The 15,120-nt window shown below is 35.0% G+C and overlaps 1 protein-coding gene across 2 annotated transcripts; it reads right to left on the reverse strand.

Annotated features, from left to right (window-relative positions):
• Window positions 1–9,491: 9,491 nt before the first annotated feature.
• Window positions 9,492–14,441, reverse strand: LOC112737984 (uncharacterized). 2 transcript variants are annotated; one of them, XM_025788183.3, is made up of 7 exons: window positions 13,929–14,441; window positions 13,118–13,201; window positions 12,008–12,148; window positions 11,390–11,455; window positions 10,938–11,105; window positions 10,060–10,389; window positions 9,492–9,919 (listed from the first exon to the last, which is right to left on the reverse strand). In XM_025788183.3, exons 1-7 carry the CDS (start codon window positions 14,223–14,225, stop codon window positions 9,806–9,808), a joined length of 1,200 nt encoding a protein of 399 aa, XP_025643968.1. In that variant the 5' UTR covers window positions 14,226–14,441; the 3' UTR covers window positions 9,492–9,805. The 2 variants fall into 2 exon arrangements, with proteins under 2 accessions (XP_025643968.1, XP_025643970.1); XM_025788185.3 differs by having other exon boundaries at window positions 13,118–13,188; window positions 13,929–14,378.
• Window positions 14,442–15,120: the final 679 nt, after the last annotated feature.

Raw genomic sequence — 15,120 nt, forward strand, 5'->3', positions numbered from 1 at the left:
ATATCGACGAATACAACAAGTTATTAGAAGCTAATGATGAAATAATTTAACGAAATATGGTAGAAATTAAGATTTACTATTTCTACATCACCTTTTGCTGGTCAGACATAAAAATCCAGCGATTTTCCCTATAATCTCCTATGTTGACATGTAATTCCTCAAGAAAAATCTCCAATTTTTTCTTGTCTCAGCATCCACAACCCCATATGCAATTGGAAACAGTTGGTTGTTCATGTCCTATGCAACAATTGTCACCAATTTGTCTTCCAAAGTAACCTTTCAGAAATGTCCCGTCCAATGTAACAAAAGGTCTTCACCCTACCCTAAAGTTATTCTTGCAAACAGCCAAACAAACATATAAGTTTCAAAACTTTGGAAATCTAACTGGTTGTCGGGTGGTTCCCATGTTTTCTCTTGACCCAGGATTAGCCTTTATTACTTCTCCATGCCTTCAATTACATCTTTTGCCTTTTCTATTGCCTTATACATCATCCTCTGACGAACAGAAATGTCATACTCCACCTTAAACCACTCCTATGCCTCTCTCTGCAACATGTTAGGATGAATTCTGAGCTTTGACACCAGCTTTTCAGCAACCCATGCACATGAGACTGATTTATATTTGTTGCTTCTTAGACAAGTATGCTCATGTACAAAGATCTTTATCCGAAATGACGGTGAATAGTTGGTCCTAGTACAGTAATATAGCCAAGGATAGTTGGAATCATAGCATATGACCTGCATCTTTTCTTCTCATTTCTAAGAAAGAAGACTTATCTCTCAATTTGTATGTTGTACTTCATTGCTGCTGCTTTGAACTGCTCCATGGTCTCGAACTCCATGTTCAATTCCAGAGTAATTTGACCATAAAGCGTGTTGGGGTTATGTTGAGGAAATACATTTTCTCCTTCGTCATCTGATTCAGGTGGGCTACAAAAGCTCTTCGGACTCATATTGATACATTTTGAGTCCATCTTCTCCGGCTTCTCTATTCAAATTAGGCATCTCAACCCTTGGTGTTTCATTCACCCTTCTAAAGACAATTCTCTGTTCAGAAGGTTGAGGCCTTGGGTGGTTTCTTCTTTTGTTTGCATTCTTAGCTTGTTGTGCATCACCTTCTATTACAAAACTAATTACAAAAGGTTAGGAAATCATTTAGCTTAGGAAATGATGCAATATATTTTACAACAACTGTTTAAGAAAAATTAAACAAATATACCTGTTGTATTTTTTGAAACATTCTCTTCTGTCCCGATTTCATCCAAAACAGCTGCTCCAAATTACCACTCTCATTAGCATCATGAGAAGTAATGGCTTTACATTTTTCATTGGCATCCTTGTCATGTTCTGCTTCAGTTCCTCTCTCATTTACATCAGTTTTTCTAGCCTTTTTTTATTGCGCTAGTCCACTTGATGGTGGTCAAGGATGCCTCTTTCTAACCTTTTTAGCACCCTTCTCTAGAGTTGTTGTTGTTTCAGTCTCATTATTCCCATTTACTTGATTCATACCTTCATTCATAACTTTATTTACACCTTTATTCACAACATTATTTACTCTATCATGTTCATCATTTGCTTCCTACATCCTCTCATTCATGTTTTCAGCAGACCTATTAGCTTTAGCAATGGTCTCAGTCACACCATCATTCACCTCATTCACTCCAATAACATCCTCATTTAATTTCTCATTAGTCTCACTAATTTCTTTATTAGTAATATCAACATCATCTACATTATCAACTGGTTTATTGATTTCATATGCACTCTTACAATTACTATCAAAGACTATCTCTTCCTTAATAATATCAGGTCATCAATAGGATGGTCAAAATAAAAATGCACAATGTTGTCATTCTTTAGAATACTCTCACACATCCTCATAGCATCAACATTCCTCGTAACTAACCCTAACTCCTTGGCTAAATCTAGACCAGGTTCCAACTAATATACTTCATTATAGCTATTATAACCCAAGTCTAGAAATAACCCTTTAATAAAAAATAAATGACATGTCTCCACATCCACCATATGTATCTCAGTTACTAAACCCTCTTCATATGTCACATTACCCTCCCATCCTTTTGCAAGGAACCCATGTGACTATAGACAAATGAAATAACAGGATCCATCTCAAAAATAGCCAAAGAAAAATGTAATGAATAAACCAAAAGCACATCCCTAGTTCTTTGATAGTGGCAAAAAAGAAAGGGTTTAAATCCTTAACGTCTATTGCAATATTATAAACGAAAAAAAAAGCAACAAATATGGTGAATTACCAAAACCATCACTCCTCGTTCAATACCAGAGGTAATGTACATAAAACCATGGAATGAAGCAAAATCTACCTTTGTATAAGGTCGTCCACACTAGACAATGGAATCATGATGATACTCCTTGCAATTCCTTGCACTCGAAGCTCCACAATCGACAATGGCTCTCATGTCGATTATTCGTTCTCCTTGGCACCAAGAACGACTTTCACAACAACATCTCTCACTCTCTATGTACCCTTTGAGTTTAACTCTTAGTGAAAAATGGGAGAGTTAGTCATAGTAACTAGTAATAAGGGTAGTTTCATAACTCTAGTTGTGAAATTAAGGCAAACATAGAATGATTTGGGGATTTTTCAGGTTGGATTTGGTTAATTAATCAAAATTCCACCTAAGTATATACGTTACCAAAGTTTTTATGTCATCAAAAATACGGTGGCCACTTCAACACCGTTCTCATCAAATATGTGCTACGACAAGCTCAGAGGTACGTTTGTCAAATTTTAATTTTTTCTAGAAACTATTTTGTCAATAATATCTATTGGGTATCATTTTGTCAGCGCCATAATCTTTTGGATACTGATTTAGTGTTTACCTCTTATTTGAATAATCAACAAATGGTTAATAATCGTTTAACTCTTAATTAATATTAATAATAGTATTAATAATATTAATTCTTTAAATTTGTAAATACTCTTCCCTTATTCATTCCTTGTTTGCAATAATTACTCAGAGAAAAATTCCTTAATATTTTAGAATTGAGAAAACCAGTAGCAATGAATTATTAGAAATTTTAGCTTATATTTACTATTTGTTAATTATCAAAATCCAATTTGCGGTATAGAGCTAACACTAAGGTTTGTTTCTTAACCAAATTGGACTTGTAAGTGTTTCTACATAGGTTGCTTAACAATAGTGGTTGCTTCTAGTGTGAAACTAACTAATGATTCAACAAAAGTAGGTTCAAAGATTGAAACAGAATCATCAAAAGGAGGCTTAAGATATGAAGTTGGTATAAGATATTCATTTGATTAAAAAAAAAAAGCATATCCAAACACTTTAAATCAAATTGGGTTTGTCTAGTAATTAGTTTACTAATCTGCTTAAATAATTGTTGAGAATTCGAATTTCGTCTTGTACTTATAGCAACCCATTGGTAGGGATAGTAATGAATAGGGTAGGTAGTGTTTGGATCCAACCCTAATCCTAACTGCGAGTTGAATTTTTTACCTAAATTCAACCCTGTCCTACCCGCGGGTTGAGGTGTGTGTTTGGATTACCGTTTGCAAATAGAGGTTTGTATAAAATTGATTTTGTAAAATTGATTTTGATCAAGAGTGAGTTAGTATTAACGTGATTTATGTTTGGTAATTTTTATTCAAAATGGATTATAGGAAACTAAATATTGTTTGGATTACATTGTTCAAAATCACTTTTAGATGAAAAATTACAGAAAAAGATATGAATTTAAATAATTATTTTATGTTATCTTATCATTTTATTTTAAATATTTAAATAATAAATTTTAATATTCCTTTTTTAGTACTCTCAGTATTTTTCAGTACTATAATAGAATTAATAGAATCATAATACAAAGTAAAAAAAAATATTCCATACAAAAAAGAAATAACAATAACAGTAAAAGAACTCATAAAAAAATAGAATTTTATAAAAAATAATAATATGCATAAGAGAGTATTAAAAAAATATTATAAAATAAACAACAAACATATGAATAATGAAGGATATAATTGGTACATAAAACATAAATTTCAATCCAACGTGAAAAGGTGAACGGAAAAGCTAGAATTTGCTTGATAAACGTGGATTGAAGATAGAAATCACTTCTGTATTTAGAGGATAAAAACGTTGCCAAACATAAAGACGAAGCGTTCAAGAAATTCAAGCGCGCTTCTCTCTTCTCCAACGCAAATCCAAACACACGCACAGGTATTCAACTCTATCCGCGGGTTACCAAAAAGATGCAATATTATTATATAACTTGATAAACGTACAAATTAAAAATTCAACACAAACAACACAATTATCTCACAAATAACACAATCGTGAATCATCCCATAAACAACATAAAACATGTTCAATTTTATATAAAAGTCTTTACTAAAACTAACACAAACACAAATAAAATTAATGTAAGTCTATGAACATTCCATTTGATATAATTTTGTATTTATATATCACTAAAATAGAACTGGCTTTTATATAAAAAAAGACATGTTAAGTCATCAATTGATGACCTTGGTTTAAAACTTACCTAAAACATATTTTTATATAAGTATATAACATATACATATATAATGTGCGGGTTGGTCGGGTAGGGTTGAGACTTGAGACCCGACCCGCACGAAAACCAGTTCCGCACTCAACTCTACCCGACCGGGTTAGTTCGGGTTGGGTGCCTGTAGATAGGACATATGTTGTCACCCTTATCTATTGGCCAGCGACAAACCCTTGAATAGAACTCAAATCAATGACAAATAAGCTATGAAGCACGGACACTTCGCTGAGTTGTCGTGTCCGCGTGTCAGACACATTTCAGACACGACACTCATTGACACTCGTCCGGCACGCGTGTCCGCTGTGTCTAATCGTGTCTTAATAAAAAATAAAAAGTTCTTCTCCAGACACATTTGGACACTCAGGTAGTGTTTGTTTAGTGTTCCTGTGCATCAAGGACATGGACACAGGAGTACATGTGTGTTGTTTGTTTTGTGAGACACAAAAAAGGGAGACACGGTTACACACAAGAGTACATAAAATACGTGTATTTTGTGTCTCTCCCAAATTATGAGACACGAATTTTCATCCTGAGACACAAATTAAACTAAAATTTTGGACAAATATATCCTTAGTATTTTTTGAAAATTTCAGATTTATCCAAACCATTTGGCCCTTCTCTTCTCCTCCGTCAGTGCCTCAACCCCCTTCTTCTTCTTTCCAGATCTTCTTCCTTCTTTCTTTCTTTCTTTCTTCTTTTTTTTTCTTCTTCTCTCTTAGAAGGCAGACCACTATCTCGCCTCCAGGCTTCCTCAATCTCCTTGCCGCCATTGCTAGCCGCATCCCTCACTTGGAACTCTGCCGACTCAACCTCTCCTCTCACCATTGTGTTGTCTCTCTTCTGCCTCTTGCCTCTGCGCTTCTGCATCTCGCCGTGCCTCCTTCCCCCCTTGTCACGGGTCTCACCGCATCGCCCCTCCCTCACCGTTTCGGACTCGCCGTCAATGTGGGTGCTGCAGGTGCCCATTGTTCTATCTATTTCAACTTTATCTCAAGGGTTTTTTCTTTTTTTAGATAATAATATTTGAACACAGATTTGGTTATTTGAGTTTAGTTTGACTGTTAAATTTTGATACTAAATTTGTTGTAATTTGATTAATGTTAATGTGAGTATCATTATACTACCATTGTTTTGTTTCTATCTTCTTGTGCTTCTTTATTTTTATTTTTAAATTTTTTTAGAATATATATTGTAAATCTTGTTTTGTTATGGGATTATGTAGATGAATGTTCTGGTTTTGCAATTAATTTTATTATGTAGATAAATGTTCTGCGTTCATTTTTTTTGCTGTCGATTGCCATTGCTCCTCTATCAAAAACCGCTGCTTCTGCTCCTCCTTCTCTCTCGAAGGGTTCGAGCTACGGGAGTCCAGATCCATCGTCATCCAAATTCGCCGGCGGCTTCAAGCTTCGACGGCGCTTCCCTCCACATCCTCTCTCTACCAACGTCGTTCATCCTTTTCAGAAAGAACGTCTCTGATCTTTTCCACTTCTATTATCCCTTTATTAAAAAAAATTATCTGTGTATTTTATTGTACAGATATGCAACAAATTAAAATTTTTGTTGATTTTATTAAATTTAATTTAGATTGGCATATTGTTGCTTTTGTATTTGGTTGAAGATTATAGTGGTATTCATGTTGATGATAACTCTGAAAGAAAGGATTGGACAAAAATAGTGATAGAGAAGAACGATGGGGATAAAATTGACATCTTAGTAAAATTTTGAGTTGTATATTCTGTTGTGTCTAAGTTACCAAACAAGATGAAAAATTGAGTGTCTTTTATGTCTATGTACTCATATATATTTGTGTCTATGTCTTTATTATTTCAAGACATCAACCAAACGCAGCCTCATTGACACTCGTCCGGCGCGCATGTCTAATGTGTTCAATCTTGTCTTAATAAAAAATAAAAAATTCTTCTCTAGACACACTTGGACTCACCTAAATACCATCACGTGTCAACATATCCAACCTTATTCTTAATTTGTATTTTTAAAATGAGTTTAGAAATAATATATATATTATTTATTAAAATACAAAATATTTTAAATACTTTTAATAATTAAAAGAAGATATTAAAAGCAGTTAAAAAATTATTTTATATGTTAATATCAATAAAATATCAAAATATCATTAAAATTTATCTAAAAAATACTTTATATTTTATATAATGCCGTGTTTCCGTGTATTATAAGATTTTAAAATTCATGTAACAGCATATTCCATATCGTATTGTGTCTGTGCATCACAAAAATCAAATAAGGGAAGGCGATTGATGACAAATACACTAGGCGCAGCACTGCCTCAGGTAATTCATTGATATATTAAAAAAAAATCATGATGAATTACCAAAGGGCAAAGCATCCTGCATAGAATTCGATAAAGGATTGTACGCAATAGCCTAAGATAAAAGTTTCAGCAGCTATTTTAGGAATTAAACCAGTGACTTTGAAATCAAAATCAATAGAAGCAACTCAACCGTTGCCCACGAGCCACGAGTCTCAAGGAGATCTTTGGTTCCTTATGAAACAAAACATCTTTATTATGTTTTACCTTTTTGGGTTTTCTATGACCTGCCATTAAAGCCTTTTGACTCTACAATAATTATTTATACTTTAAAGAAAAAGGAAAATAAAGGAGAGAACTCGAAAAGAAAGAATGCTAGACTAAATACTAAATAGAAAAGAAAGAAGGAGGCGGTAATAATAAAGTTAGATTTCCAGAAAGCATATGATAGAGTCAGGTGGAGCTTTCTAGACCTTGTGTTACAGAAGATGGGGTTTGGCAATAGATGGAGAAGTTGGGTGATGGAGTGTGTAGGTACGAGTTCCATGTCAATGCTGATAAATGGATCGCCATCTAAGCCTTTTAAGATGGAAAGAGGATTGCGACAGGGGGATCCGCTGTCTCTATTTCTATTTGTACTTGTGGTTGACGTTCTACATAGGATGTTTGGAGAGGCAATAAGAAATGGGAGATTATCGCCGTTACTGGTGGGTAGAGAGCATGTCGAGTTGTCACATCTTCAGTTTGCAGATGATACGGTTCTATTCTGCCCCCCAGAGGAAGAGACTATAAAGAATTACAAGAGGATCCTTCGCTGCTTTGAACTTATGTCGGGGCTGAGTATCAACTATGATAAGTCTAGCTTGATTTCTATTAACTGTGATGCTCAGTGGGTACAGCGTATGTGCAGTGTACTGGGTTGTAAGGAAGCATCTCTCCCGGTGAAATATTTGGGGATCCAACTAGGAGCAAACCCGAGGTTGGTGAAGACTTGGAAACCTATCATAGAAAAAGTGGAGGAGAAACTGAGCCTCTGGAAAGCTAAGGTACTCAATAAGGCTGGTAAGTTGGTGCTTATTAAATCTGTTTTGAACAGCCTGCCTGTCTATTATTTGAGTTTGTATAAAATGTCAAAAGCTGTTGCAGAGAAACTGATTTTCCTACAGAGAAGGTTTCTATGGAGTAAGGAGGATGGTAGGTTTGGTATGGCCATGATCAGGTGGGAGGTGGTACAGGCTCCCAAGAAGCTAGGTGGAGTAGGTGTCGGGGATGCCATGGTGCGTAACACAGCCCTTTTATTTAAGTGGTGGTGGCATTTTTCGAAGGAGGACTGTCCCTTATGAAAGAAGGTGGTATGCTCGTGCAACAATCTGAATCCCAGTGTGATGCTGTCTGCCCAAGTATTACCCACTCGGGGGGACCATGGAAGGACATTTACCAAATACAGTTCAAGGATCAACGAGTAAGACAGAAGATGATTAATGGGCTATCCATGGAGATTGGTGATGGGAGAGGCACTCGGTTCTGGGATGATGTCTGGCTGCATGGTGGGCCCTTGAAAGATAATTTTCCGAGACTCTTCTCAGTTTCAAACCAAAGAGGATCCGTCATAGGGGATTGTGGGTTCTGGGACAGGTTAGAGTGGAGGTGGAACTTCCAATGGAGGCAAGAGCTATTCCAATGGGAGTTGGACCTAGTGCACCAACTGCATGAAACACTAAGGCTGGTTAACCTTGTTCATGACAGAGAGGATAGAGTGGTATGGAAGTTTGATAAACAGGGTGTATTTTCTACTAACTCCTTTGTGCAGGAATTGCAGGTGGAACTGCTCCCGGAGGATATGGCGAGTTTCAGCTTTACTAGGACAATTTGGAAGGGTCTTGTGCCACCAAGAGTTGAACTGTTTATCTGGTTTGTCTTGACTGGAAGGGTCAATACAAAGGAAAGGCCGAGTCGATTGGGAGTAGTTAACCAAGAGGATGTGGCATGTGTGTTGTGTAATAAAGGTGTTGAATTTAGCCACCACTTGTTTCTTGCTTGTGAATTTTCTTGGCAGGTTTGGTGTGCATGGCTATCCTTTGTTGGAAGGCAATGGTCATGCCCAGGGTCGATGAAAGAACACTTTCAGAGTTGGACTGAGCTATCAACTAGAAAGCAGGAACGCAAAAGGTGGATGGTATCTTTCTGTGCTATAATCTGGAATATCTGGCTTGAAAGGAATATGAGGATCTTTCAGAATAATGGAAAAGGAGTTGATGAAATAATATACCTGGTTTTCAATAACTTTAAGGAGTGGTTATGTGTGGATCCCTTTTGTTGTTGATGGCAATGCCGAAGATGACAGTGGGTATCATGTAGTTGTGTTGTATGGTTTTTTGCCTAGTTTGGTGGTTTTTTTTTTTTTGTTGTTCTCTTTGCTCCACTTGTTGTGTTGAGCTCTTTCATTCAAAAAAAAAAAAAAAATGAAATGATTCGCAAACATGAGGATGGTGGACACCCAAGAAACCACGAGAGGGAAAGGGATTAAAGAGTGTAAAAGGAAATGAAAAAGAAAATCGATCTATTTCTTCAAGCGCGGTATAACTCTCTTTCTCCCATCAATATTAAGGCCATTTGTAGCTGGATCTAAATGTTTGGGACAATGTACATTTCTCTCAAATTTAGAAATATAAGTTCAAAAGGACACATGCAGTTTTTTTGTAAGACCTAAAAATCAAGGCAGCGATTCTGCCTAGCTACACCTTCTGATTCTAATTTCTGCTTCCCAAATAAACATTTACAGCCAAACACATAGCAGCATTGATAATTTAAAAGAGAATGTCAATAGCAGCTAGCAGTGGCAGGTTCAAAGCTGCTTCTTGTAAAACATTCTGGGTGGCATTAAAACGGCAAAAAATGATTGGATGAGAAAAGTTAAACCTCCAAACAAAGCATCTACAGCAACGATCAGCAGATATCTATATTCTTTCTTTTTCTGCCACTCACACAGGCCCAGTCATCCATTTTCGACACTTCTATGTCTTCTAAGAATAGTGAATATTTTTGTAATATGTTCTGGACCTGCATAAGGAACAACGGAGATGAATTTAAGAGGAAAATGCGATTCGAAGCATTTCCACCAACAAGAATCTGCATTTGGCCGCAAAGAGATGGCTGCATTCCGAATAAAGAAAATCGATAATGAGAATTAATTAAACTACCTGTTCACTTAAGATTCCAGAGAGACCAATAATTGCTCCAGGCTTTGCAGAAAAGATAATTTGATCAGCAAGATTTAACAGAGGATTTAAAAGTATGTTTGCGATGACCACATCATATTTATCCTTGTGAGTGACTCTGTCTATCTCGAAAGCATTTTCTCCCTCGACAACTCTAGATGGCCAGTCATCCCTGCAGGATGAAGAAGTTTGGCTTGCAATCAACTGCAGTTGCAGCTTGTCTGGTCCAATGTTATTCAGAGTAGCATTTTCAGATGCTGATGCAATTGCTTGTGAATCTATATCGACTCCAACGGCAAAGGCAGCACCAAACTGCAAAAGGTCTATTATTGGTGAATATGAAACTGCAGAAGGTTTAGAATTGCTTTCCTGAACTCTCATTTGATTAATTTCTCAACTGATTCTATTAAATCAATAATATGCTCTTTTATACTAACTTAATAATTAAACCCTAAACCCTATATAAGGCCCAACAAGTACAGAACATGTCATATCAAAATGTCTCTGAAAATTCATATCTGACATATGTTCTGTCAATTAACTCCTGAAAGTTTTCACTAATTTGATAACCCAGGTATTTTCTAATCGATGCTATGGAAAAAAAAAAAATTCCTTACATCGAAGCTACCACAAAAAATTAACCAAAAAAGACAGTTAAAATATGTGAATATGATAGAGACGGTTATAATATTTAGCTTTCCACACACAGATGTTCAAGGAAACAAAGTAAGAATGAAAATGAACTCTACTGTACAGCAAAGGCATTCTAGCTAACTGAAACCGGAGTAGGTATCCCAGTTCCAAATAGCTTTTTCATTTTACTTTAAGTTCTTAACATATGCAGATCATCAATAAAATACCTTTAGAGCTGCAATTGCTAGAATTCCAGTGCCAGTGCCATAGTCCAAGATGTATTCTCCTCCTTTTATACGGCCATGTAGGAGTAATAGACATAATTTGGTAGTCGGATGGTCTCCAGTTCCAAAGGCTAGTCCAGGATTAAGAATTATATTCATTGCTTGAATATCCTGTGTAAGATTCAAGATTGCTCATTAGAATATACTAGTCTGACAAAGAATATTCAATTTAGGATGAACAAATAGTTCTCACTTCTCAGACAAAAAGGATGTGGGGAAAACAAGAAGAAAAATGGTCAAAGTTAAAAATGGTATTCAAACAAGATGCAAAAAATTCAATACTTAAATAGATTTGCAATGTATAATTACCAACTATAGGAAGTTTAGCAACACATTATCTGTAATGAAAGAGGAAGATAAACTGTGACAAAAAAATAAGTGTGAGATATGCGTACAGGTGGAGTAATCCACTTGGGCACCACCCAAAGGCCTTCAGTAACTTCAACTGGATGAAATGATTCCTGAAAGCATTGAAAAATTTGTAAGTTTATTTCCAGTAACATTCTCGCACTGACAGTTTTCCATAATATGAATAAGTTATCAGTTAACATCATTCCCCAAATAAGAATGCTAAGTAAAGAACGCAGTAAATTTAATAGCTATTAAACAGAAACCAAACAATTAGCAGTTAGTATTTAACAGCTAGAACACAGGACTAACTCAATTTCATAAAGAGCATCATTGCCTCATTGACTCGATTTCTAGTTCATAAAAGATGAACCTGTCTGATTTTCACTCATGCCCTTCCAAAATTGATTTGAACAGAAACACTAGAAGATACACCCAAAAATTTCAGCTACTCTGCCTTCGAGTGAAAGGCATACCAAGACATTTTTCTCATGAAAAACTTTGCCAAATATCATAGAACAGAGACTAGATGGCTGAAGAAATGTGAATATAGCATAATAATGCAGAACTTCAATAGCAAGGAAGTTGCGTAGATATTAGATCAATCTTCTAAAGCAACACAAGAACAACTTCATGATATTGATCTAGAAAAGAAGCAAACTGACCTGAGCTCCTTTCATCCAGTCATCCTCCTCAATAATTTTAACTTCATATCTTGGTATCTCTTTCAAACCAATAGAATCAGCAGCATGTGAAATGCTCATATTTATATCCTCACCTTCAAGAAAAATGGAACTAACACAAACCTGCAGAGTTTTAGAAGTGTTTGAAACAGTTCACATAAAATGAGTGCCTTAAAACCACAACTTTTAACCATAAACTGGTGTTTGTCAAATATACAGTCAAAACGTCAAATAGATATCATAAAGAATGGAAAACTTATTCCTGATATAGGGAGAATGATTAAATATGTAATCAGTATGAGCAGCAGTCTAGTGATAAAGACTGAAATTTATATAATTGGAACACGCAGGATTAGATAAATACTTGTGCTGGTATGTTTTGGTACTTATATTTATTGTTGAAATTGAGACAAATTTAATAGGTGGTTCAGATCAATTAAGGTTGTTCAAAAATAAATCAAGCTGTGGTTGCAAAAAAGCTCTGGGGTTTTTACCATAGTAAATTTATTGGAATTTCTTATACATTTAACTTTTGTACATACTTGATGCACTAAAAGGATTGAATAACAAACATACATTATGAATAACTTTTCCACACTTTTTCATTTTTTTTTTTCCTTTCTTCTTTTGTCTTTCTTCTTGGGTGCATTATTCATGCACATAATACACCGAAAATGATGCTACTAAACCAAGTGGCAAAGTGCAGCAATAGTACATGGACAGATTCTCTTCCTGAACAACAATGTAATTTATCAATGAAGATGTGCTTACACCTCCAGCTCAAATTGATTTAGTCAATAACATGATATTCATAAAGAGCTCGCATAACTGAAAAAGGAATGTGATAGGCTACCCAAGTTTGATTCATTGGCATGCGATCATAAGTATCTGAGTTTAAAATTAACACAAATAACAATAACAATAGAGCCTTATCCCACTAAGTGGGATCAAACAATGTCCTTGTGCCTTGTCATGAATAATTAACAAAACCAGCAAATTGAAATTGATAAAATGAAAAGTATTATAAACCTTTATAAGAACGTTCTGTTTCAGAAAATAAAATAACTGTAAAAGATTCCAGTAACAGCATACCTCATCAGTATCTGGACAGACATCATCTTCATTCATAGTAACAGAACTTGCACCAAAGCTTAAAATAGCTTCTGCAAGCATATCCTTGTCAGCATAAAGAAAATGGTCAAACAATTAGGCAGCATAACAAAGTTCTTATGCTATAATATGATTCCGAATGTAGCTAAATGTCTTATGAGTCTCTTACTGATACTTCTTTCCACATAGAAGACTCTTAAATAAGTGTCAAACAATCATGAATACTAACTAAATAACAAAACGCACCTAAATGACTAAATCCCAATAGCACCAACATTACAAATACTAGACTAAAACTCAGACTAAACAAACAAAAGTTGAATCAGATTTCCAAACACTACAATCACTAATAAGGTATAGGATGAGCCATGAAACACCAATTTCAGGACATGGTCACCTGAAAAGTTCTCAACTGATTTAGCTCTTCAATTTACATAGTAACTGAATTAGGGAGGGAAAATGCAGCAATACAATGGTTAAAGATAAACTAATCTTTTAAAAACTGAGCTGGCAGCTGTTGATTCAGTTGGTTTAATCAAATGAGTTTATTTCTGAACCGCAAAAAATCACGATTGAACTAGAAAATATATCCACACACGCGCGCGCACAAAAGCTGGAGTATGTTTAAATACAATAAATAAATAAATAAATAAACAAAAAATAATCGAAATAGAAATTATTGAAAGCAAATTTAACAGGTTCAGGGTCGAACAAGCTTAGTGTGGCTCGGTATAGTTTTAAGAACAAGCAAAATGCTGAAAAGAGACAAGAAAGAAAAAGGAAGGAAGCTTACTGAATTATCCTTATGACATCGAACTAGAACTGAAACATAATTTGCAGGTACAGGAACAGGTGAAGCCATTGAATGAACTGCCAGAGAAGAAGAAGCTGTGGAAAATTTTGCATGTCCGTTTGTCACTTGGCCACGTGCTGGCCAGTGGTCACTAGCGGTGGTGTGGACAGAGAGAAAGCAATGCGATGGAAAGTAACGATTGAGAGAAAAAGAGGATGAGCGTAGGAGGTGAAGAGAGAGGGAGGCGGCGGCGGGTGTGCAGTTCAGATGCTTGAGGAAATGCCATGCCTTCATCATTTCTTTGCAAAGGTAACCGATGGTGGAGAAATCGCCTATCTAAGCTTAGGCCGGACAAAGTATTCCATGACCACTTTGAATTTATCCCTATAGGCTATAGTGGTCCTCATACTCACCAGATTACCTCGCAGTCTTCAATATTCTAATTTTACAATTATAGTCTTTCACATAGAATTTTGAGTACTATAATAATTTCTGGTCATCTTCTCAGTAATAAGTCAATTATTGCCGTACTTATGTGACATCATTTTGTTATACTAGAGGATACAATGACTAAGTTAACTCATAAGATTGTAATTTGAACTCAATTTAGTGTCTTTTTTTTATTTAATCTTAATTTCCAAAATCTTTTAAAAGTTATAAACTCTTTTTTACTTTTTTTTTTTATATCAATAATGGGTGGTGAAAGCACTACAATCGGAAGTTTTATTCGTCCACCATCAAAGTTCTTGAAATTGAGTTCTTATTTAATGTCAAATTAACCATATCTTGAAATAAATTGTAGTCTCACTAGGAATGAACACGGGTCGGATTAATTCAGGTTTAAGGTAAAATTAGATTCGAATTAATTAAATTGTAATTGATTCGATTTGGTTTGGATTTACGTTTTTTTGTGTATATATCCGAACAAAATCAAATCGATTAAAAATAGATTGGTTCGGTTCAGATAATTGAGTACCAATGAAATAGAAATTCATAAAAAAATAAAAAATAAAAAATGAAATTTTTATCTTAAAAATTTTATAAGTACAATAAACATGTAACATTAATAGAAATAATTCAAATATGTTAAACACCAAATAAGTTAAAAACTAAACACATTAAAATCCAAACATATTAAACACTAAATACATTAAATCCAAACATGTTAAACACCACACACATTAGAAGCTAA

Source organism: Arachis hypogaea, chromosome 13, assembly GCF_003086295.3.
Source record: "Arachis hypogaea cultivar Tifrunner chromosome 13, arahy.Tifrunner.gnm2.J5K5, whole genome shotgun sequence".
Classification (NCBI taxonomy): Eukaryota; Viridiplantae; Streptophyta; class Magnoliopsida; order Fabales; family Fabaceae; genus Arachis; species Arachis hypogaea.

What these genes read in the sequence shown, in the direction of transcription:
- LOC112737984 (XM_025788183.3), bottom strand. Translation starts at nt 14,225, where the DNA reads ATGATGAAGGCATGGCATTTCCTCAAGCATCTGAACTGCACACCCGCC. An exon ending in TCTGTCCAGATACTGATGAG is followed by an intron (nt 12,149 to 13,117) that starts GTATGCTGTTAC and finishes AAAACTCTGCAG; the next exon opens with GTTTGTGTTAGTTCCATTTT. An exon ending in TAGCAATTGCAGCTCTAAAG is followed by an intron (nt 10,390 to 10,937) that starts GTATTTTATTGA and finishes GACCTTTTGCAG; the next exon opens with TTTGGTGCTGCCTTTGCCGT.